At 40.4% G+C, this 24,947-nt stretch overlaps 1 protein-coding gene across 2 annotated transcripts in view; it reads right to left on the bottom strand.

Moving 5' to 3' along the window:
* Positions 1 to 24,947, bottom strand: part of CCDC102B (coiled-coil domain containing 102B) — an 83,962-nt gene that overhangs the window by 28,164 nt on the left and 30,851 nt on the right. The window contains exon 6 of one of the 2 annotated variants that reach the window (XM_083746972.1): positions 21,376 to 21,585. The exons of the other annotated variant lie outside the window; for it this stretch is intronic. Coding sequence (XP_083603098.1) covers positions 21,376 to 21,585 — 210 coding nt within the window. The remainder of the gene's footprint in view (positions 1 to 21,375; positions 21,586 to 24,947) is intronic. 2 annotated transcript variants of the gene reach the window in all.

The following is a 24,947-nucleotide window of genomic DNA, read 5'->3' as shown; positions in this document are numbered from 1 at the left end:
AAGATAAATAGTGCTGTGCTGCAGAAGGACTGTGGAAGACCCAGTTGCTTCCAGACAACTAGTTTAATTCATCAATCACTGATTTGTTTGTGGGGAAGCTAGATGATATTGCAATGCAGATACTCCACAACCATGCTATGGTTCTTTTCACACTCCCTTATCTGATGGCAGATAAAGTGAAAAAGGGTGAAAGGGTTAAAAAAATCAGAATATTATTTTAGGTATATCTGCAGAAATATATTGCTTCACCTTAGGAAATATGATCCATGAAAGTTGTGATGGTTGAAAATCCAATGCACTTGAAAAATTATGCTAGAAAATGCTGATGCTGGCTACATGAAAGCCAATACTGTACTGGTTTATAATTTTACCAATGTTTAAACAAGCTAATAATTTTGCTGGTTAATGCATTTTTGTTTCAGTCTCATTGACAAGTTTTTATGAAGGCAGGAGGATCAATATTTTAACCCCAATCCACAAACATGTTCAACATTATAACTTGCCTTGCAACATATTCATTCCCAAACAGTCATAGCAGAAGGGTTTTGAGGTTCCCGCTGAAGTTAATGGGACTGTCGGCTTAATTGAAATATTTCATTAATATGATATGGGTCACAACACAAGAGACTGCAGCATGCTATTGAACTAGAGCTTTTTATAACACAGCATATTTTGATATACCAAATGCTAGTGCATAGCACTTCACCTCCAAGAAAGAGAAAAGAAGGGTCACGTGAATTGCAAGGATGAATCCAAAGGTGAAAAGGTAAAATTATTTTCATTGAGGAAGTCAGGAGGGGTGAGGAAGTTGCTTCAGGTTGGAGCCAAACAAATTTAGAGCACAAAACAATTCTGCGAAGAAACTTCAAAAAGAAGTAATGAATATTGGGTATCAGTCAATACCTATCCCAACCAAAGACTTTCTGTATACTCAGATGTTCTGCAGAGGGCTCCTGCTGTCTGAAGCAAGGTAGGTGACAAGTGAAGGGTGGGCTTTCTTGGCGGTTTGTTTTAGTTCACCATTTATGGATAAATTCTCACACCCCAATTGCTTGGCAAACTGTAAAACAAGTGTGTAGTAACCAGGATGTCCAAGAATTGCCCATACCTTGTGGGTTTTCTCTCTCGTGAGTCCAACAGGTATGGCATTGACATTAAATTGTAAAATAACAGCCAGGTTCAGACATCATGTTAAGTCAAATTGTGGCTTTCCAGGAATGTGAGAAGCTTTTACATCCACAACAATCCTCTTCAGCGCCCCCCCCCCCCTTTTGATCTCGTGTTACAATGTGCTGAACCAAATCTTGGATTATCATCTTAGCTGAACCTGGGCTCATGGTTGAACTCTCTCCTCACTAACCATGTGTTATATAGCTCAAGAAAGCATTGGCATTTCTTTTTTACATAGGTATCCCTAAAGCTTTCCACGACATCAGTGATATGCCATGTTGACAAAAGATATCTTATGACATGTTTTTATCCAAGAACATAAGAATTATTGCCACACATACTACTTAACAAGGGATATTGTCATGCATCATTTAAAAACATAAACATAGGGGATGCACCCCCCTTACACTGTTTCAGTCATCTAAATATGCAGTTCTGTAGTCAATGTGAAAGAAGTAATAATAATGAGGACTGCCTACTCCATAAAAAGAACTTACTGTTCTAAAAGCATTTGGGGTTTTTTAAATACTAGAATAGCATCAGTTGCTTAGAGACAATGTCTAAAACCCTCTAATGGTATTTGAAAAATCAATATTAGAGATGCCAGAAAATCAAGCTAAAGATTATGAAATGTAACAAATAACACAACATCCACAGAGAAACAAATCACATTTTAGTGACCCAGGGGCCATTTCTCTTATATTCCCTTGATGACTTTGTAATTACTGTCTGCCCCCTGTTGAGCCCCACACTTCTTAATCTCCCCTCAAAAACCATTGGGCTGGATTCATACGGCTTCATTTTCTTCTGCCATGAGATTATCGTTTCAGTGCAGGTAGAAGGTAGCATCTCTCAAATTCTCTCTCTCTCTCTCTTTGTGTCTTCCCTGCATCCAGCTGTTCACATCAGCAAGGCTTACCGGTAAATTTGCTTCTGTTTGGGTTCATACCAGGGAGTGTTGACGGGGTGGGGATGTCTTTGCCCTGTGAAAAGATTTCCCCATCTTGGCTAGAGATGAATTAGGAACCTCTTAAGGACTCAATCAGTGTGAAGCTGGTATGAGGAATAGCACACCCAACATAAGTATCTTATAACAATACTCTCTCCCCCCCCTTTCAGAATAAGTTCACTTCACACTTGAGCTGGCTTTGCCATGCTGATACTGCAGCTTCTAAAAAAGAAGATCAGCTGAATGCATTCAAGTAAAGAAGTTTAAAATGATCTCGGATCATAATGGTGCACTATACATCACACTGTTATATGCCTTTTTCAAAAGGCATGCCACAGCTCTCACTAGTCTATAGTATCTAGAAGCAGATGGCATTCAGCAGTAAATGTAATAAGCTTTTGTGCAACAACAACAGCACCAGCAAAAAGGAAAATGGACATGGAACTATTTTCCCAGAAAAGATTCTGATTGACTGAAAGGATAAAGAAGCCAAAACATTTCCTGAAATAGGAAATATGATTGCATAGACATGTTTCAATAAAGCTGCATTGTCAGCATATTCTAGAAGGAAGTGTTTACCGATTAGCAATAAGGGTTTGATCAAGTATCGGGGGAAATGAAATCTCTGGAACTTGAGAGAGATTGAAAGGAATTGGTGGGGGTATAATCAAAAGGATTGCAAAGAAAGAAGTGGGGAGAGGGGAAATAAGCAACAGATATCAATTAGGAATGGGCAAAAATTGTTGGAGAATTCCACATATTAGCTCCTTCTTCAGCCAACTCTCCACCTAGGTCTCACCCAGAACTCAGTGAAGCTACCTGATAGCAGGAAGAGCTCCAGAGGTTCCCTAGAATTAGCTGATCTCCTTAGGCCACTGAGATCCTGCCTGGTGGTTGAACTAGGGTGAGCAGAGCCAGGTTTAATTACTGGGGCAGTTACAGTACTTCAGCACAAGCTACTTAACATGGCAGGGCGATGATGATAAAGTGAGTGGGGAATGATGATTCATCAGGACCCGATCTTTGCTGTTCTGCTTTATGCTAGAATAGCAACCTTGCTTCCAGCCTTCTAACACCAACATTTTTGCCTCTGTGGGCACATTTGCAAACCAAAGAAACTGTCACAAGCAGTACAGACACAACACAAACACCAAGCAACCTATTCTATTGGCTGCAACAGAGTGCTTTCTTGAAGCCAAATTCCAGTGGGTGGCAGCCAGAGAGGTAAGATCCTGTGGACATCATGTAAGGCCTTAGTGAGCACATATGTACCTCAATTATATTTTAGCTTAATTTGCTGCATGCAGTTACTTATCTTGCTTTTTGTAAATTAACCACAGCTGTCAGAGGCAGGGAGCTGTTACTGGAATCTCAGTATACAGCATGTGGCTGATCTCTTTCCTCACCAGCCACAGTACATCCTGGAATAAATGGCCCATCTCTATACAGTTACAAGGGTTGGTTGAAAAAGAGAAAAGAACAAAAATGGCCATTTGCAACAATGGGAGCTTCCCTTCTGAATCTTCTAGCTGTGTGCTGGTAGAAGTGCAGGTTCAGGGTGCCATGGCTGGGATGAAAGGATTAAAATCAATGGCTGTGGTTCATTTAGAACTGTAACTGCACAATATGCATTAAGCATAATGACCCTAAGCTAGATTGTTTGCTGCCTAGTGACCATCAAAAGAACACTCGCCCAAAAGAAAGGACTTCAGAAATCTTTTTCCTACACTGTAAGACCGCTTCCATTTCAGAATTTGACTCTGAAACATTGATCCTGTAAAACTTGTCACCTTTCAGCAGCAATGAAAGCATAGCAAATGTCCTGTAGGAGCTGTTACAGTAAGAGCTTGCTTCTGTAACAGAAGTGATATATTTCATAGCTACAACTGAAAATACATGTAAAGATTGGTGGAGAATCATCTACTGCCGAGAGAGGGGGAGAGAGAGAGAGAGAGAGAGGAAATGGAATCGGAATCTGTGCCAAGCATTTACAGACTTCTTCAGCACATAATGTCAGTTTCTATTGGCTATGAAGTATTATTGAGAGAGTATTTGGATTGGTGAACAAAACTGACCACACTGATGAAGTAAAGGCACGACATTAGGGAGAATTAAATTCCTGACATTTTGACAATCAAAAGTGACTTCATAACCAGAGAAGCCATAAACTAGGGTAATGTCAGGCAACTTGAAACTGCCCCCCCATTTTTTTCTTTAAATTACAAGGGGGGAAATCTTATTAAATTTCACAATCCTGGTTCAGAATATGAATTTACTCTGCATGCAGTATGTGGAAGCATCTTCTGAATACAGTATGTTTTCTACAGCTTGTAACATAAAACAAGACTCTGCAGAGGCATATACAGTGGATTTAATGAAACCTACTTTAAAAAAATAGCCCGAGTCACAGCTCAGTCAAAGCTAAATAGGGGAGGAGGAATGGAGGAGTGTGCTGCTATAAATCATGGTTTATGAAGCCTTAGATGATCGTCCAAATGTGGCCACAAAGTTTATTATCTCTAGGTTTATACGTTTTCAACTCAATCATTTGTCAAAAGTGTAGTCAGAAGTGTCCTCTTAGTGAGTCTTCTCATTATCAGTGGAAACCAATGAGTCTGAATGAGAGAGAAAAAATTGTATATGAATATGCTAAAAGTGTGGGATAATGAACTAATATTTACCATAGCAACTGTACAAGTCAACAGCTAACTGCAAGATAGATATGCTAAAATATTCCTTTAGATAAGCATATTTCACGCCCACGAAAAACCACTACCCTCTTCCTGATACATTACAGATAAAATATTCTTTCTTCCTGCACCATCTATCTATCTATCTATCTATCTATCTATCTATCTATCTATCTATCTATCTATCATCTATCTATCATCTATCATCTATCTGCGGGGGTAAACTATATGCAAAACATCCTGGAACTGATTTGCATTACTTAAAATGCAAAGTATTAATTAGTTTTTTATTCAATTTAAAGCATTGATACACTGCTTTGTATTACCACTAAGCAGCGTCTGCATAGCGAGGGCCAAGTCCTCTCTTCCTGGTTCACTCCAAACACCATTGGTGCTTGTCAAGCGTTCCTGTTGAATGCTTGAAAAACCTCTGGAGTTTTAGGGAGATTTTTTAAAAAAACATTTCCTGGGAATACTTGAAGCCTGAAAAGGTGACCTCTGTAAGTTTGCCCTCCCTTTCTCCCTAAGCAAACACACACATCATCTTGAGTGTCACTAGGCACTACTCACAGAGCCTCTCCTCAGCTGAGATTGGTGCTCCAAGCACCTTGTCCTGCCACAGGTCAGGGGGCTTTTCAAGCTTTGAAAGCTCCATTTTTCAGTGAAGTAAAACCTGCCCAACCTTGCCAGCTACCTGTTTTCTGCTAGGCAGGGCTCTATTTTGTTTGAAGGAGGAGGATCCTGAGTTGGGCAATGGCGGGGACAGGGTAAAAATCCCCTTTCAAATTGGGCCAAGCTAGAATGAGACCAGGCTGACTCACAATACGAGCTCCCCTCGTTTAAAGTCTTGCACCATCTCTAATTTGAACTTACAATTAGCAAACAGCTAAAATGCTTGACTGAACCCATAAATCAAACAGTCAAGGCAAGACTCTTTAAGATAATATTATAGCCAAGGACTTATTTCACCACCAGGCTTCTTGCTACAGGGTGACCTTTCAGTATGTTTTTCCATCTGCTTCAAGAAGCCCTGTTTTCTGAAGTATCTCAATGTTCCATTATAATATGCAGGATACATACCACATAAGATAGATGATAGATAGATGATAGATAGATAGATACATAGATAGATAGATGATAGATAGATAGATAGATAGATAGATAGATAGATAGATAGATAGATGATAGATAGATATAGATATAGAAACCTTTTCCAACTCTACCTAGAGATGCCAGCAATTGAACCAAGAGCTTTATGTGCCAAGTATATGATTTACATTTCTGTCCATGTATGAATGGGTTGGAGAAAGTTATATGACACTTGCCCAATCCATTCTCCAAGTGCTTATTGTTCCCAATTGCTAATTTCGAATTTGTCAGAGTTAAATAAAACAATTTCCATATGTAAAGACTGGCTATTTCTAAACAGTTACACTTCAAGGCATCTACTTATTACTAGTGATCAAAATATATAGTCAGAGCATTCAGGAAGTGTGTGACTCAGTCCCTACCCTGTTCCTATTGTTTTTAACCTTCCTGTGATCTAGGGTCCTTGTGTCTTTTAGATAGCTTTTAAGGATTTTTTTATTGCATTTGTAGTTTGTGTTGCATTTGTGTATTTTCTTTCTTTCTTTTGTTAGCCACCTTGAACTTTTTAGGAAAGTTGGGATATAAATAAAATAAATTCTGTTCCTACCCCATTACACATACTGATCACTTGACCCCAGCTACTGAAGCTCCCTCTGTTTCTAACAAGCCTTCTCTGGCATCTTTTAGAGATCTGCTTCCCAGTAAACGTTATCCAAGTAGCTGAGGTTTGATTACAGAATTGATCTTTAACTAGTTTCATCAGTCTTTGTTTGATTGACATGTGACCTTCTGCATCCCGAAAACGCAGCACTTCTTGCTGAATAATTTGCTCCATTAGAATGATTTATGGAAATATGCTAGTATGCTTCATTTAACATGATTTTTTTTATAAAAAAAATAAAGGCTACATTGGTTGTTCAACAATTCTAACTTACCTGCATTTTTAAAGATGCTACTAAACCTCACATGCACACTGTGAAATGTGTCTCCTTGCAGACCTCCTGAGATCTGTGACCATATATTTGGGTCACTAGTAATAAATCCCTTATAATTTATTTATAAGATGGGTCTCTTGATCTGTAACATTTTGGAAATAGCAAGCACCTGCATAGAGATTGCTGCTGGGGTAGGTAATAACAAAAACTGTGAAAGGCAGACTTGGAATTTTAAACGTCTCAGTTGACTGCCTTTCTACATTAACCTTCTGAACACCTCAATCTTATAGTGGCGGCGAACTACTTTTTGCCCACATAGCTTTCCTTTTCTACTTACCCTCAAGACATCTCCCCACCACAACGCCCCTGCCCATATTCCTGAATATACAAGAACATGTTATTTGGTGTAGCATTCTGAACACATGGGTTTTGATCCTATGATGAATTTCTTGTTTATTTATAGTGGGAATGAGATACAGTTGGGGCTTTTCTTTTCGGACAGAGCTCACCAGAACTCAGCTCCGGCACCTCTCAGGTGGGTACCATTGCCATTGAAAGAGAACAAGCCAAGGGAGAAGTTCATGGTGAGCTCCGGCACCTCTTTTTCTAGAAAATACATGGGTAGATCTACACACAGGAAAAAATGCATTCAAAACACCGTTGTTGTTTTTACTACAGTAATGTAGCTGAGTCCCATGCTCACACTCAGACAGAAGCATTAATCTGCACTTTTAGCATTAAGCTGCACAATTTCAGTAAAAAAGTAACCTCACATGGATGACCACAAAGAGAGGATGGTGATGTGCTATGTGCACATACTACACAATGTATAAAGGTTCTGAATATGTGAATGAATGATTTTCATTGACATGAAACTGAAACTGGGTGGAGATCTTGGCCAAGTTCTAGGAGTGTAACCAGTGAAACACAATTCATTTTATTACATTTTATATCCACCTTTTGTCCATGACAGAACTGAACATAATGTGCCACATAAGGTTCCCAGTGGTTTCCCATCCAGACCATGGCCAAACTCAGAACTGTTCAGCAGCAGTTGACCAGGTTGACTGCCAAATAAACCCTCCTGTTTCTGCAGACGGTTTTACCAATATGCATGGCCAATGGGCTGTGTTCAACCTGACACATCACGGAATCATTATTTATGTATTTATAGTATTTATACTATATTGTCCACCAATTCAGTATTTCCATGACACCTTACAAGTAGTCTATCTTTAATAAGAGGGAACTTTTATAAAGTGAGACGTGCTTTAAGTTTAACCTTTCTTTAAAGCAAAAATGTAACCCAATTCTATGCCTTTGACTCTGTAGATTTCCCCCCTCCCTTTGCTGTAAACCACTGGAAGTAGACTATAGACTGTGACACATAATTTTAAAAAAGAGCAAGGTTTTATAGGAGTTACTAAATGTCCCACCAAATAATTAATGGCCATGTGCTACTTTAATGAAAAAAGGACACCGTTATATGAGCACATAATTCTGATGTTGTACAGGAATTTCCTCAACATTTATGACAAATACCTTGAGGCAACATTGTATCAGCATGCTCCAGTAAGCCACGCTATTAAAATCAGTTATGAACCATTATCTAATAGGAAGCAGCACCTGTACTATAAACCAACTTGACTGCATGCACAGCATAATGATACCAAGAGAATTGTGCATTCAGCTGGTGTATTTTCCTGTACCGTTTTACTAGGATAAGGCATTTGTGAAGGCATTTCCTTCCATTATCTCTCTACTGGTGCTGGCAACCTTCAGCAATAAGGTTTGCATCAGTATGACCTGGCAGGGCCTAGGCAATTTGCATGTAATAAATACAATGCATAATGGCTTTATGGTAGACATATTGGGGTTATTTAGCAACATTTTCATTCTAAACCTGTTACCGTCAATCCCTTGGAGACCCTGAAATATGGATTAGAAACCTTCCCATTATTTACCTCCATGTATCCAATCATTTTACATCTTGGGTCCTTTGTGTGAGTGCGTTCTTTTTCTCTCTTTCTGAAAGCATGAAGGCTATGAATTCAGTCTCAGGTATTCTCTTTTCAATGCTCTTTTAAGAAGGAAAGCATGGTCAGTTTTAATACGTTTTATGAAGTGTTTTCTCAGTAGTGAAGAGAAGGGACAAAGCTGAAGTTAGCCCTGTTCTTGTAAGGAAACCCTCCCTGCTTTCAAATAGCAAGTAGTCAGGGATGGAATTTGGTATTTCAAATTTCAGTGGCAAGGCCTAAATTTGGTGTCGCCCTTTGCCTCTCACCTGCTGGTCTGCTCAGTTCACTACTTCATAGTTGTGGCACCCTGTGGCACCCCCTAGGCTCATTGCCCACTGCAGCAGAACCAGTCACGTTTCCTAAAATTTGCCTATGATGCAGTTCCCTACACATGTCATAGATCAGGCATGTCCAACTCCCAAGAGACTGTGATCTACTCCCACTATATAAAAAATCTGGCAGTGATCTAACCATTGGATTGACCAAAGTTGTTGAGCTCCCCCCCCCCTTTTGGCCGATTGACCCAGATCGACCAGGGACGTTCCACGACCAACTGGTAGATCACGATCGACCAGTTGGACATTCCTGCCATAGATTATTAATTTACTCAGTGATCATCAAGATTCTCTAGATGACTGGTTTACTCAGCATTCATCTTGATTTGCTTGCAAGAAGCTTACACAGAGGTTATACTATGTCTTATCTTTTATGGAGCATTAATTCTGATTTGTCTGCAGAGAGATTATACACCAGTGACTATTCATCCAGAATTGCTAGGGTGTTTACATGTTTTCCCATATGGAAACCAAAAGAAGCAATGATGGAGCAGAGTGCTTAGCCATTTCCCTCTTCTCTGCTCTGAATTAACTCCCAGTTGTCTGCAAAGGAAGCTTCCCTTGTAAACATGCTTCTGTAACCACAAACTAAAACATCCACTGGGGTGTGGAGAAGGTATAACTTGAAGAAAAGAAACCCAGCCAGCATGGAAGGGGGGTAAGCAGGGGTTTGGGGGAAGTTGCAGGGCAGAAAAACTTTTGACACTGAAGCCTCACCGTATTAAAATAATTTTATTGCACTTTTTCTTTAAATGAACAAAAGTAGGAGCTACACACACACACAGCCCTGTGTGTGCAAAGTTGGGGATGGGGACACAACATATTAAAATATACTGTTGGGAACCTGTTGGCTTGCTTTTGGAAATCTAGGTTATTTCATGGTATTTTGAATGAATGAATGAATGAAACTTTATTTGCGTCAGCCATAGCAACAACAACAAAAAAAAACATTGTGATATACACAAAACAAAATAAAAAGTTTAGGATCCTGAATCAGCAGTCAGATAGTGGACTTTTTCTGATTGCCCCAGCTAAAAGCCTTGCAACCTTTGCTGTCATCTGTTCCACTTGATCTGCCAGGACACTGTGGCAGTGGTTGGGTGACCTGGAATAGACAATATTTTGTATTTTGTAGTTATACTAGAGTTGCCATGTGTCCAAAATTTCCTGGACATAGCCGGTATTCAGTTAACCTTTTTTTCCTTTTTTTGAGATTTTACAAAAAAAGAGGTCAACAACTTTGCCTAAAACCATTGTGTCCACATACCTATTATTAGGAGTCTCACCTTTTTCATAAAAGAAAGGCTACAGATTCAGGAGCTTTTTAGTTTGGGGATGGGGAGCAACTAGGATGTGGGCTATGATTGCCACCCTGTGTTTCTTTGGGAGAAAGGGAAGGATTGTCATCACCACCACCACCAATATGTTGTGAAGCAGAGTTTGTTGCTACTACAACTCTGTTGAATCCTATTAAACACTTTTTTTTAACTGCACTTCATTTGTCATATACTATACAGTGGTACCTCGGGTTACATACGCTTCAGGTTACAGACGCTTCAGGTTACAGACTCCGCTAACCCAGAAATAGTACCTCAGGTTAAGAACTTTGCTTCAGGGTGAGAAGAGAAATCATGCGGCGGTGGAGCGGCAGCAGCAGGAGGCCCCATTAGCTAAAGTGGTGCTTCAGGTTAAGAACAGTTTCAGGTTAAGAACGAACCTCCAGAACGAATTAAGTACTTAACCCGAGGTACCACTGTATAAACCTTATGTTTGTTAGCAATAATCTAGTAAGGATAATGCTGTTACTAAGTTTATATTGACAATCCAGTTTATAGATAAGTTTCTACTTAAGTGCATCTAAGTGTGTCTCACATGAAACAGTAACTAAGCTTTCTTTCCACACTGAGTTCTTGTAAGGAAAAATTAAAATAATGAGAAATTGCATCTCATCTAATGAGAATTCATTAGTTTGTACATCATAGGCTAGGTTTTTGAGGGTTTTTTTCCTTCCTCGGGGGCAATTTTTTTACATATAATCAAAGAGTTAGGAGGCATTTCATGTAATGAAGCATGAAATAATGTTGGCTCTCCTAAGATTAATTTTCCCTGCATACATTGCGGCCCATTAATGTAAAGAAACAGACGGTGCATAATGACAGAGTCATCTGTGGAAGAGGTTTCAGCTGTCACACAGGAGGGGGAAAATAAAGAGAATTTTTCTGCTATGCTTGCCATAAATTTTGAAAATCTAACACAAGATGACTGCAGAGCTTTTATTTGATCAAAATACTAGGCAACTTGTCTTTTACCCTTAAAAGACAAAGATTTCACCCATCACCCTGTGAAAGGAAACTAACGCATGAGGAGTCTATGAGATTGCTGGTCAGGGAAACCTATTGGTGGCTGAGATGATGGCTCAATAGAATATTGTTAAGATTCTGTCTGCCATTGGAGGCAAAGTCTCTCAGACTGAAAAAGGTATATGGATTGGTATTACTACAGTAACAAACAAATAAGTTTCCAAACTCATGAACTGGCACAATTCCTTTTGTGTCCCTTTATAAGAGATGCTCATTCACATGCTCTTTTCCTCTCTCTCCCAGCCCTCGTTGTTCCACCAAAAGCCAGTAAAAACTCTTGTTTTTCCCCTCACCCTTCTCTTTCCTGCTTATAGTCTTGCCTGCACCCAGCAACTCCCCTTACGCTCTGCAGCCTCCTTGTTTTTGGATATTTTTTGTCACTTCTTTTTTAAAAAAAGAATGGCTATGATCTCCTTAATATATTAATTAATAGTATTAATAGTGTATTTGATTATATATATTTAATTAAATATATTACTTGTATGTATGAAATAATGTTAACAATATTGCAAAATTCAATTAAGTGTGTGGCCCCGGGTTCTGTGTCAAAGTACTCTTGTGGCCCACTTGTACTGAGAGGTTGGACTGCCCTGGGTTATACTGAGAGGCAGTGACTATCCCTGGGTAACCCAGTGAGCTTCATGGCTGAGTAGGGAACCCTCTGACCACTACAACACACTGGTTTTCAACATAAGCCTTTCTGGAAATACCCATGTGGAAGTCTACTGAAGTTAGTGTTAGTTATGTACAATATAAGGCCAGAAAAAATCAACTTCCAGAGTTTCCTCTTTATCTATTTTCCTGACCTACATATTGCAAAATAAATTGCATGCACTGGCAAATATTCTCCGATGGAACATAATTCCCCCTTCCCAGCTGAGAAATAGTTTTAAACTATTGTTTGTTTGTTTATAGATTTCATAGGATGCTTTTCAGGAAAACCTGATAAAGTGATTTCTATAGAACATCAAATCAATGAAACAGTAAAGGCAAGATACAGGAGAGGGAAAACCTGTTTGAACGTCATATTTCTTCTCCCTCTAGGGCAGGGAAGGCAAACCTTTGGCCCTTCGGATATTGTTAGACTCAATCTGACCAACCCCAGCTAGCAGACCCAGATGTGATAGGTACATCTGGAGAGCTACTGATTCCCCAACCCCTGCTCTTAGGGAAGGATGATTGTTGAATAGTCTGATGGTGTCAGTTTGGAGAGGGAGAGGTCACTTCAGTTAGAACACCAGCAGTTTTATGGTGGGCAGTTCAGCATCTTCCCACTCATTCCTGTTATACAGTGGAACCTGGGATTACAGTGGGGATTTGTTTCGGAGGCCCCGCCACAACCCAAAAATGATGCACATCAAAGTGCTGCGGCTATGCATGTGCGAAACATAATTTAGCACTTCTGAGCATGTGCGAGTGGCAAACCTGGAAGTAACCCATTCCGGTACCTCCGGGTTTGCCGCAGACGTTCTGCGAAGCAGACGCAAATGGAGGCAGACACAGAACGAGGTTTGACTGTACCTATTATTTGCTGTTGAAGCCCTTCACAGAAATAGATCCATGCTGAGGAGTATTCAGCCCTTAAGGATGAAACACGGTCACCAGAGAGTCCTCCCCACTGCTGGTTTCTGCCCCTTTTCCTCACATGGGGAAATTTCCTTGGATAGTGGGGGGACTGGCAGATATATCAGGCTGCAGGCGAGCTCGGTATGAACTGGGCTTGAACTCTGAACAACTTTTAGTTTGAAGGGGAGACTAGATGCTGAACTCTCCCAATTTTGAATTTGCTGATATTATAAATAACAAATCTCCAGCTTTCTACAAACACTAAGTATTCACATTCTGTCATTATTATTAACACTCTTCGTGATTTGTGAAGCAATTCATCAAGTTCATCTTTCATGAGATATTGCACTAATGTATAATAATAAATCTACCCATTTGTTTTCTTCCTCCTCAAATCCCATAAAATGTTATTACTCCTGCTTTCTTTATGCATTTCACAGCTTGTATAACTACCCACAGTACAATGCAGAACAGCTTACTTTACTCCTCTGCCCTTGCCAATCAAGGCCTTGGCTTAGTCATTCTTAGTATCTACTGTAAAGTTTGGATCTATCTAATTACTCATAGTTATCTTGGCAATGTAAAGTTAAACTTAACATCAGCTGCACTACCTCCATTGGTTGATATTTTTCTCTGTTAAAATGAAGCATATTTTGAGGTAAAAATGCAAAAGCATTTTCTGAGATGTAAGTCATCAGTTTACACACTCATGTGAAGACAAAGTCACAACCTTTCTGCTCTGCAGGGAGGTGGGACTGATTCATATGGTCCACCCCTGCCACTTAATGGATCCAAATGGTTTCCAAAAAGTGGTAGGGGATGTTTTACCCATGTTGACGGCCTCTCAGCTGATTCCCTGGTGGTCCGCTGGAATGTGGAGTTAACCACATTCTGGCTCCGAAGTACCCTCTCCAATTGCATGGAGCCCAGACAGCCCCATGGTTTTCCCCAGAGCTGAGGGAGATGAAACAATCACTGAGACAGCAAGAGCACCAGCAGCAGAAAACCCATTCTGAATCTGACCAAACACGGGTTAGAGCTCAACATCGAGCCTACCAAGTGGCAAACCAAGTGGCGAAAAGGACCTTCTTCACCACCTCTATTGCATCTGCAGAAAACAGCAGCAGGAGACTCTTTCAGGTGGTTTGCAATCTAACAGAACCACCTCTACCACCAGTGCCTGGTGAGGACCCCAAGATCTCCTGCAATTATTTTGCAAAGTTTTTTGCAGATAAAGTTGCTCAGATTTGGAAAGAGGTAGGTTCCACAGTGGGAGCAGGGTTGGGGCGGGAAAGTGCCAGAGTCCTGTCTAGTTAAGTTGTGTGGGATCAGTTCCAATCTGTTGCCTCCGAGGATGTGGACAGGCTGCTTGGACGAGTGAAACCGACCACCTGTCTCCTTGATCCTTGCCTATCCTGGCTCATAAAAGCAAGCTGGGAAGGACTGGGCTTTGTGGGGTGGTGAATGCTTCCCTCTGTGAGGGAACCTTCCCATACCCACTGAAAGAGGTGGTTATGAAACTGCTTCTTAAAAACTATCTTTGGACCCAGCCAATATGGCCAACTATTGCTCAGTCTCAAATCTTCCATTCCTGAGCAAGGTGATTGAGAGGATGGTCGCTGAGCAGCTCCAGACACGCCTGCTGGATGCAGACCATTGGATCCTTCCCAATCAGGATTCAGGCCTCATCATGAGACTGAAACTGCCCTGGTCACACTGATTGATGATCTCCAGCAGGCGAAGGACAAAGGTGAAAGCTCTTTCCTAGTTCTGCTGGATCTCTCAGCGGCCTTTGATACCATTGACTATGACATCCTTCTGGACCGTCTAGAGGAGCTGGGAGCTGGGGGCACTGTTATACAGTGGTTCTGCTCCTTCCTTCTGGACTGTGTCCAGAAAGTGGGGGAGGGGATGAGTGTTCAGATCCCTGGGCTCTCACTTGTGGGGTCCCTCAGGGCTCTGCCCTTGCAGTGCCCCACACTACCTTCCACAATGTCCTTGATTGTCCCCAATTCTCTGGAGCTGATTAGGGAGGCTGCAGATGTGGATAGGGAATTACACAGATACATAGTGATCTGTAGGGAGATATATACAAGAGTCATGTATTTTACTCATGCATCCACTATTTTCAAAGTTGCCTTCAGGGAGTGGTAATGTATTTTCTTATCCTACAGGAGCATTTTCCGAAAGTTAGCAAATAGGGCTATAATGCACCTGTGAAGCATTTTTTTTTTAAAGTACAATATTAATATTAAATGTGTACTGGATATGTGATCTGCAGTTTTGATTAAACCAATGAAGGCAAATGTATATATACATTAACAAACCAACTTTTCTACTGCGGTGGCACAGCCTACTTTCAGGTCATATTGCCATGCAATGTGTTTTATTTATTTATAACCACTCATTAGAAAAGCAATCCTTATGATTCAGATCAGGAAAAGCCAAAGTCCTCCCCCATTCCACTCAAGAATACAGAGTGATCATTATTTCCTTTTCCTCATTATGAATGGCAGGCCAGGACATCCATGGTGGAAGAGCTCCCACACCATGCGAGTGGAGGAATATGCTTTCCTCTTCCTAAGCGTCTCCAGTGCCATGGATCAGAGGTTAGGATTGCACTTCTAACATATTAAATGTCCCTCTAATGCCGGATATATGAAATAAACAGGAAAAACTGAACAACAATTTCTAACAGTATTTTGAATCAAGACTGATTTATCTATATTCAGAAGTCATAGATATAAATATATGCAATGGCGCTTGCATTTCAAAGAAATGTCAAAACATGAGTGATAAGCATAGATTTAACGTTTCCATTTCAGACAGAATTAATTGATTATCACAATGCCTCTGGTCTCCTTTTAAACATCCGTGTCCCAATCACTAGAATATAAATTGCCCGTATAAACTTTCTACAATCTCACCTTCAATCCCCACTTTTGAAATTAAACTATTCTATTCACACATTTCAGAAGAATGTCTGAAAGTGGTTAGATTTAAATGTAAATGAGATGGGGCCATCATAAAATGGAATTTCATCAGAAGTTCATGAAATAGACACCTTGGAAAGTTCAGTTCAGCTGCTAAAAATGAACACACTATAGTTTTCGATAACCAGCTTAACCACTAACATTGAAGCAGGACACAAATGGCTTTTAGAAGTCAAACAGAAAACATGAAACATTCTGGTCCCAGGAAAGCATGCAGCCATGACAAAACTGTAAAGCAGGCCGTATGAAGTACAAAATGTATCTAGCATGATTACTTGCAAATGAACTGTTCCTATATCTAAATAAGATGTGTGGGCTCCAGGAGATGAGCGCTTGGAAGGACTGGTGAACTGGGAGAGCCTGCAATAGCCAGGAGATGAGAGTCAGAGGCAGGAGAAGCTGCAGGACTGGAGAGTGAAGAACAGGTGCAGGAGGAGGAAGAGACTGGTTAGACTGGTGTAGCATCAAGGGCTTCCACCCTTCCTTCTCCTGCCTCCACACATTGAGAGTCGGTGTAAAGACTCCACACATGTGCTTGCGGTCATAGGGAGGTGTCTGAAAGATGAGATGGGCGGGCACTGTGCACATTCATATGGAGAGCCATCTCAGGCAGCCTTTCATTGTGGGAGCAACCTTATTTCTAGAGGAGCTGGGAGGGCCCTTGCGAATGTGCATATACGAGTTCTTCTTGGGAAGCTTCTGGAGCCAGTGCATGCTCCCGTTACTAGATAGGCATGTTCTCTTTCTGTCTGTCTCTCCCTCTTTCCTGTCACTCCCTCTCCTCCTGGCTTTGGTGAGCGAGACTTTCCAGAGAGCTCTCCCTGCTCTCCCACCTAGCAACCCCCAGAATTTGGCGCACGGGTGCCCCGCACCCCTTGTCAGTAATTTGTTCTCTCATTGCTGGATCATGTGATCCTTATTTACATTCCATACTGTGTCATGTCCTATACAGGCTTATCAGGACAACAAATCATGCTTAGCTTTGCTTAATTCTGAAGGGTGTAAGCAAGGAACCAAATACTTGCAGATCAAGTTATGTCATGCAAGGGATTGTATCCACAGGGAGCTCATAAATGTGTCCTATATGCCAAGAAAGGAAATTCCTGCTGATTTGTTGTCAAAAGTTGTTAACAAAGAACAACTGAGTGTATTTGTAAATAAGCTGCAAATCTGCTAAAGTCTGCAGCAATGATGTCATGAAATGGGGGAGGATGTCAGTACTAATTCATTCTCTCATTGCTGGATCATGTGATCCTTATTTACATTCCATACTGATGGAAGTGTGGGAACGGAAACTCAGACCAGAGAACTTCCATTCTTTGTTCTCTTGTTCTTCTGCTTTTTGTTCCCTGCTCTCAAACTGAGAAGATGCATTTGTGAGACCCTGTTCACACTAGCCATGTTTTTTTGTTTTGATTTGCTGTAAATAAAGAAAAATTTGTGATGCCGCATACCTACACAGTCTCGCTTCTTGCAGAACTCTGCTAACGCATGCCCACAGCTCCACTGGATGTGGGTCACAGTCTCTTCTATACTGGGGATGTACAGAAACACACACACCCCCTTGGTAAAGATGGCACTGCATGCAGGCAGAGTTGTTGCCTGCTTGCATGCAGCCCAGGTGGGGGAGATACATAAGCAGAGGCTGGAGGTGGGGCCTCGCTGTTGCTGCATTGGGTGCACACCAAGGAGTAGCTAAGAGACCCGGGATTGATAGACATGCCCTTTCCTAATTTGTAAGTGTACTTTTGACAATAAGGAGTTAATTCCTCACTATGGACAGGTCTGCTGGCTAAGAATGAATGATCTCATGCTATACATTAGGCTAAATGAAATTGTCCCATTTTAGGGAGGTGGGAAGTGTTTGCAAGTGAATGCATTGCGTGGAGAACAGGTATAACTGATGGGGCTGATGACCCAGTGACTCTGATGAACCTGCATGGGCTCCACTTCGTATCTGAAAGCAAATGGACCTCCTTACACTGCTTGTCCCCCCCCCCCCGCTACCACTGCATCCCTTTTCTCTTTTCTCTCTGCAACAGCATACGGTATCAGTTTGTAAGCCGATTAGTTAGGTCATTGGAAACTTAGCCAGATAAACTCACTATATCGTTTGAAATTAAAATACATCTAATGCTTCTAGTCTGAATCTCTCCCCCCCCCCCCCCACCTTCCAACCATCTATTTAATCCAGATCAAATGATGGTAGTCATCAATTTGTTATTCTTGACATGGGAAAGCTTGTAACCCATATATGTATTTAAAGATAAGCTATGAGCTGCTATGATCGCAAATATAGTTTTAGGGAAATGTTTTTTTAAACATAGATATGAATTTCCATGTGAATGATATATTTCTCTGCTTTCAGCCTGTCATACGAGTAGTTAAAAGTTGAAGTACATAAAACTTGCATAGGCCACGTAAAGCATTTTGATTCCTATGTTTTATATCTCTAATAAAATACAGTAAAACCACATTTTCTACAGTCATACATAATATATTTGAAAAAAACTGTAGGTTGTTTTTTAAAAGTTTCAAGTACAGTGAAGATTAGATTTGATACACATCTTTCATGCAATCAAGGCAGCTGTCTAAAAAACTTGGCAGTAGGGCTAAAGGGAAATATGATATATACCAGTCATAGAAACTAAAGGTGGAAAAGTAATAATGCGTTATTCTATCACAGTAAAGGGGTCAACACAAAAGCCTGGTGAAATAAAACCTGTATTTTGTTTTTAGTATAGTCTAAAAGTTTCATGTAACTAGAGTCTCTCCATGGAACAGAGAAATACACAGTTGGTCCAAATTCAGATATAATCTTGTCTCAACATTTATCCCCAAGGCATTGTGCTCATGATCGGAAAGAGAAGGCTACACACTTCTCTATTTTTCTTTACACACTTCAGCTATTTTTCTTTCAGTGACAACAAGAAACACTGCTAAAGCTAGGGAGGAACAGTCACACTAGTTACTTATTTAAGGGTGGGAGTCTATTATCTGAGGTATATATCTCAGAGGTAGCAACTCTGATATGGAATCATAGAATTGTAGAATTGGAAGAGACCCTGAGGATCATCTAGTCCTGCAATGTCCATAGGCTGGTTCTTGTGCAGAAAGCAGTGGTGTTGAAAAAGCTGGTTTAGAACTGTGTTCGTATGAATAGAGCTCCCATGACTGACTCTCTCTTTTCCTTTCCTTTGTAAATAGGTCTCTTGTCAATCACTTGATTGTTGGTGGCCAAGTGGGAATTTGAAATCAAATGTAGGTTGGACCAGCTACAGGACCAAACTTGATAAGACACCAATCACACAATTACCAAGTGTTGTTGTTGAGGTTGTTGTTGTTGTTTTAATATAAATAGCAAGCACAAGAGTGCTGATCTGAACTGGAACCCTGACACAGGATAGGGACCTTTTACCTTTTATCCTTTCCCTGGTTCTCAGTCTGGATCAAGCCCCAATGCCTGCTATGTGCATAAAGGGGAAAACTCCCATTCATGCCGTTATTTTAAAAGCTAATTTCTTGAATGGTGTCTCATTTAGTTTGGCCTTGAGGCAGCTGGCCCAAGTGAGCAATAATGCATGGAACTACTACAAACATTGAGAATAATTGCTGCTCCTCCAGACCAGTGAATGCAAAGTTAGTAAGAACTTTAAAAATAAATTAATGCTTGTCTTGTAAATGCTACCCCCAAACTATTTCCCTTTGGCTTCTTGATTTTAGCTTGGGATGAATTTTTCCAAATCTCACATCCTTTTTGTTCTGTGGTGTCTCCTGTTCAAGCTGGTTCCCCCTTTCTCTAGACTTAGTTCCTTATCTGTCCCACTTCCCTTTCTCTTAGGTCTACAACACGGGTACCCAATATGCTGCCCCTCAAATGTTGCTGGACCTCAACTTCCATCAGCTCCATGTAGCACAACTATTGGCTAAGAATAATGGGAGTTATAGACATTAACACCTGGAGGGCACAACACTGGCTATTCACCTATCCCAGCTCTATATCTTTGGTGGTTTCTAGCCTGCCTAGAAAATGGAAACCTAAAGACTTCTTTGACTAACGAGCAAATTGCACAGTCTTTTTACTTTGGGGTGTTGAGGGCTGGATATTCTGTTGTTTTTCTGGTGTACCTTTAAAGCCAGCCTGACTTAAACCCTACAAACCATTCCAACAGCAACAACTGGATCCTCAAACTCTTAGACTTGCATGCCATCCTTTGCATTTGGCGAGAGGGATAAATGTCTCTATGTAAATGCAGAATTCCACCCCCAACCCCCCAGTATTGTATTGACAGTCAGCCCAAAGCTCCTGTGATAGCATCTGGCACTGTTGAGCACTGACACCGCTCATTTTACAAATTAAGCACTGGCAACACATCCAATGAAGATAAATGATCTTCTGTTCATGCTACATTATCTTGTCATTTTATTTTATTTTTTCCCATAAGATGTGGCCCTGGTCTGGGCTACCAAAAAGAAGCAATTCAAAACAAACTCTAAACACACAAGAGGAATTTATTTGATCAGTGTCCTGATCCACTCTAACTCTATTGCTTCTTAATAGTGTTACGATCATCCAGATATAGCAGTCTTATAGGCTACTATAGATATGCTTTCATTAATATTCTGGTGATTTACAATGCAAGCTATTGTCTGAAATCATGAATATCACATATAACCATAGCAGATCATGCACAAACAGCCAATGTGGATGCATCCTATAAAATTCTGTTTGGCTGACCTACTGCAAAAACCCCTGACTTTTGGCAGACTGCTAAAGCAATTACCTTCAAATATTCATTGAAAAATAAGTGCCTTTTTATAGCTATAATAATATTCCTTTGATGCTTATTTGTACTATTATTGTGTGAAGTATAAATATAATTAATAGCATGTTAAATGCAGAAATAATGACCGGGTAATTGATATTTTATGCAGAAAAGAATGCTGATAATAAATTCAATTAAAGCTCCCTTCTGCTATGAGTTGTGTCAGGTGGCATCATGTGTAGAAAAGGGTCCCACCACTGGCTCCGCCTCCAAAATTATACAGCTTTTAGGCTCCACTGCAATGTTCACACATTAGGTGTAGAACTCTGTAGAATGTGCAGGTTTCATGCTTGGGTGCAGGTCTCTGTATAGGCACTTTCTCCATAAGAGAGCCCCATCTAAAATGTGGAAGTCAGGGATGAGGATGAAATGCGGGAGAAGTATTTGCTACAGCTCAAACTACCCCTTGCCGAAATGCTTGAATTAAGTAACTAAGCATCATACCTTATTTCCCCCCAGCAGTTCACTGTATGGTATCTTGAGATCTCCACACAGATGAATTGCAGGCCATTTACTTTTTCTGTCCAGAAGATCTTGAAGATCCGTCATCTTGGCCTTTAATCTTCTGTTGTCTATACCCAGTTCTTGATTTTCTATTTCAAGGTTTTTTCTTCTTTCCCATACTGATGTACTTTCAGGCTGTGGTATTTCCGTCTGAAAAATGGAAGAGGAGGATGGCAGAATCTGTGAAGACAAGAACCCTTTTCCTGGAAAAGACACACAGCTGTAGGCAAATTAAACTTGTGGGCCCATGCAACTATTATGCAGGCAAATTAATCCAGGGTTCTTAATATGCTTGATATGTCAAACAGCCATGACATACAGAACAGCTCCCAGGATTCTGCTGGGATTTATGCATGGAGCTCCTAGCTCCTTATATACTGTTACATGTCTTTATGCTATATGGTTTATTTATACATATATATATAATCTGACGCTACAGTGTAGGGCTTCAAAGCATTACACTGCAAGAGAATCCCATCTCGCCCACTGCTGCAGTCTCCCAATTCAAAGCAGGTACCGTAGTCCACATTGTGCTCTGGCCCCACTCTCTCACTTGCTTTTAACAGACCGATACCTTTCCCCCTTGATCATGCCACAGAAAGCTGAAATCCTAAAACTTCCTCCTAACAAAATTTCTAGCCTTGTCTACTGACTACCAATCTCAGAGCTCAGGGTGGAGCTCCACCCATTTGTGAAGAGTCTCTGCTTTGCTGATGGCCCATCTCCTTGTCTTTGTTCTCTGTTAATGCCCTATCTGTCAGGTGATCTCCTAACAAGGGAAGATGAATTCAGCTACTAAGAGTCTGACTTCCAGTTTAAACCTACAAGCATTAAATAAATTCTAACACCTATTAAATCCATAAATTATAGGTGTCTTGAACCCACAAACTCATAACAATACAGAGAGACATACATACTGTCTTTTCATAACTTGGTATCATCTGATGGGTCATACAGTTGAAAAGAAGCAGTATCTGAAGCCAGGTTTATTGATTTCTTAGACTAACTTGCATTTTTCATTGTTCGTACTATCAGCACAAAAGTATAGAAGATGTAAACTCTGGCCAAACCCAGGATATCTATCTATCTATCATCTATCTATCATCTATCTATCTATCTATCTATCTATCTATCTATCTATCTATCAATCAATCATCTATCCCTGCCTTTCCAATATATTTTTCAATGAGGACTAGTATGGTGGCAAAGAGTAACCATTTAAAAAACAACAACCTATTGCTCACTGGTTATGGCTAGGCTTCTCACACCTTAAAAACATTCTAGAGGGACATTGCAGCTAGTGATAGACAACTGCCATTTTGGATTTTCCTCATTTTCTCATTTTTCCAATCTCATTTTTTGCAACACTTTATAATATTTATTTCTTAAAGTCCTTACGGAAATTCACCAGCATTTCTTCTAATATATTCATTTTTATGCAATGTTACCTAATGCACATATTTTTACAAGCAATGTCCCCATTTTCTGTGTTATTTTCACTAATATATACGTGCTTTGGTGCATATTTTGGGGTTGGAGAACTGAATTGCATAATTTGGAGAAGTGTGAATTTTGAAGGCTAATGATTGAAGCTGGAAGACTGCTTTTCATAAAAAGCAAACAGAACTAGCAGGCAAATGTTACCAACATCTGCTGTAGAATGTTTAGTTCGGTCCTCAATTTCCATCCTAAGCAATTCATCTTTCTGCAATGCTGACTAATCAATGTAATTTTTATTCTTCACTGGATTCAGGAAAGGAAAGAAATTACAAAAGCACCCAAGAGTGAATCTCAGCCAAACTATTAGGCAGGTAGGACTGCCTGACACATAGATATGGGGTAAAAAGGCAAGTGTATTTATCCTGGACATCTGAGAAATTTCAGTTCACATATCCAAAAAATTTACTTGAATAAAAAGATTTTTTTTCTACTAAATGGATTTTTTCTATTAAATGGATTGCTTTTCTTCAGTTTGAAGACTGCATTGCAATAAAGTAAATACCTAAAATAATGCGGGGACTACATCTTTGTGTAGCCCCCACAGAACAAAACACACAGAACACCTAGTATTTGTGTATAAACTTTGATATGATACAGAACTCTTTCCAAGGCTATATGTTTGGGAATATTTCAAAATGTTCCAAAGACATGTTCTACTTATCCAGGCTTCCTCAACTCAGCCGTCCAGATGTTTTTGGCCTACAACTCCTATGATCCCTAGGTAGCAGGACCAGTGGTCAGGGATGATGGGAATTGTTATCTCAAAACATCTGGAGGGCCGAGGTTGAGGAAGCCTGTACTTATCTATTACATTAAGGCTTTTCTTCATTTTTTGATTGGAGAGAGGACATTTTACTTATTGTAGCGGAGGCATGGTTCTTCAGACCGTAAAATGATGCCTGCTAATAATGATTTAATAGAAATGTTGTGATTAATACACAACAGCTTGCTTACCTTTTTATATTTCCAAGTACTTTCCCCCCAGGCAAGTTCACTCCTAATATCTGAGGGGAATAATGCCTTGGGGGAGTTGGGAGAGACTAAGATTTCATTCAGAAGTGGGGAATATTGTATTAGCATCTTCATAGAATCATAGAATCATAGAGTTGGAAGAGACCACAAGGGCAATCGAGTCCAACCCCCTGCCAAGCAGGAAACACCATCAGAGCACTCCTGACATATGGTTGTCAAGCCTCTGCTTAAAGACCTCCAAAGAAGGAGACTCCACCACACTCCTTGGCAGCAAATTCCACTGTCGAACAGCTCTTACTGTCAGGAGGTTCTTCCTAATGTTTAAGTGGAATCTTCTTTCTGGATCCATTGGAGCCATTGCTCCGTGTCTGCTTCTCTGGAGCAGCAAAAAACAACCTTTCTCCCTCCTCTATGTGACATCCTTTTATATATTTGAACATGGCTATCCTATCACCCCTTAACCTCCTCTTCTCCAGGCCAAACATGCCCAGCTCCCTCAGCCATTCCTCATAAGGCATCGCTTCCAGGCCCTTGACTATCTTGGTTGCCCTCCTCTGGACACGTTCCAGTTTGTCAGTGTTCTTCGTGAACACATCTTCATTTTGCTTTCATTTCAACCTGCAGTAGTGGTTGCTTTCTGGAACTATGGCTTTCTGACCAATATACTAGCACATCATGCTAAATTTCAGTCACACCTACAAGTGTACTGTGACACACAACAAATGTCATTGGGCAATGTTGCTACTCTCTCACCGTTTCCATATGTGTGTGCTTCTTTTCCCTGTGCTATGCTTTCTCCCATAAAATAGGCAGGAAAGAACTGTATGCTTGTCTACTCCCCCTAATTTTGTCACTTTACCCCCGTAGCTTTCTGGGTTAATGGATTTGCAAATGATTTTTTCCCCTGGAAGCAATTAACACGGAAATGAGCTCTCAACTTCCTCTAGATTCCCAGAAGTGGGTTTTACATTGTGTGAAAGCTCAAATATAATGTGGAAATTAAGAGTTAGGGCAAGCATCCTCAAACTCGGCCCTTCAGA

This window comes from Podarcis gaigeae, assembly GCF_964106915.1.
Source record: "Podarcis gaigeae genome assembly, chromosome: 7".
NCBI classification, from domain to species: domain Eukaryota; kingdom Metazoa; phylum Chordata; class Lepidosauria; order Squamata; family Lacertidae; genus Podarcis; species Podarcis gaigeae.
This window is presented reverse-complemented; position numbering and strand designations above follow the sequence as displayed.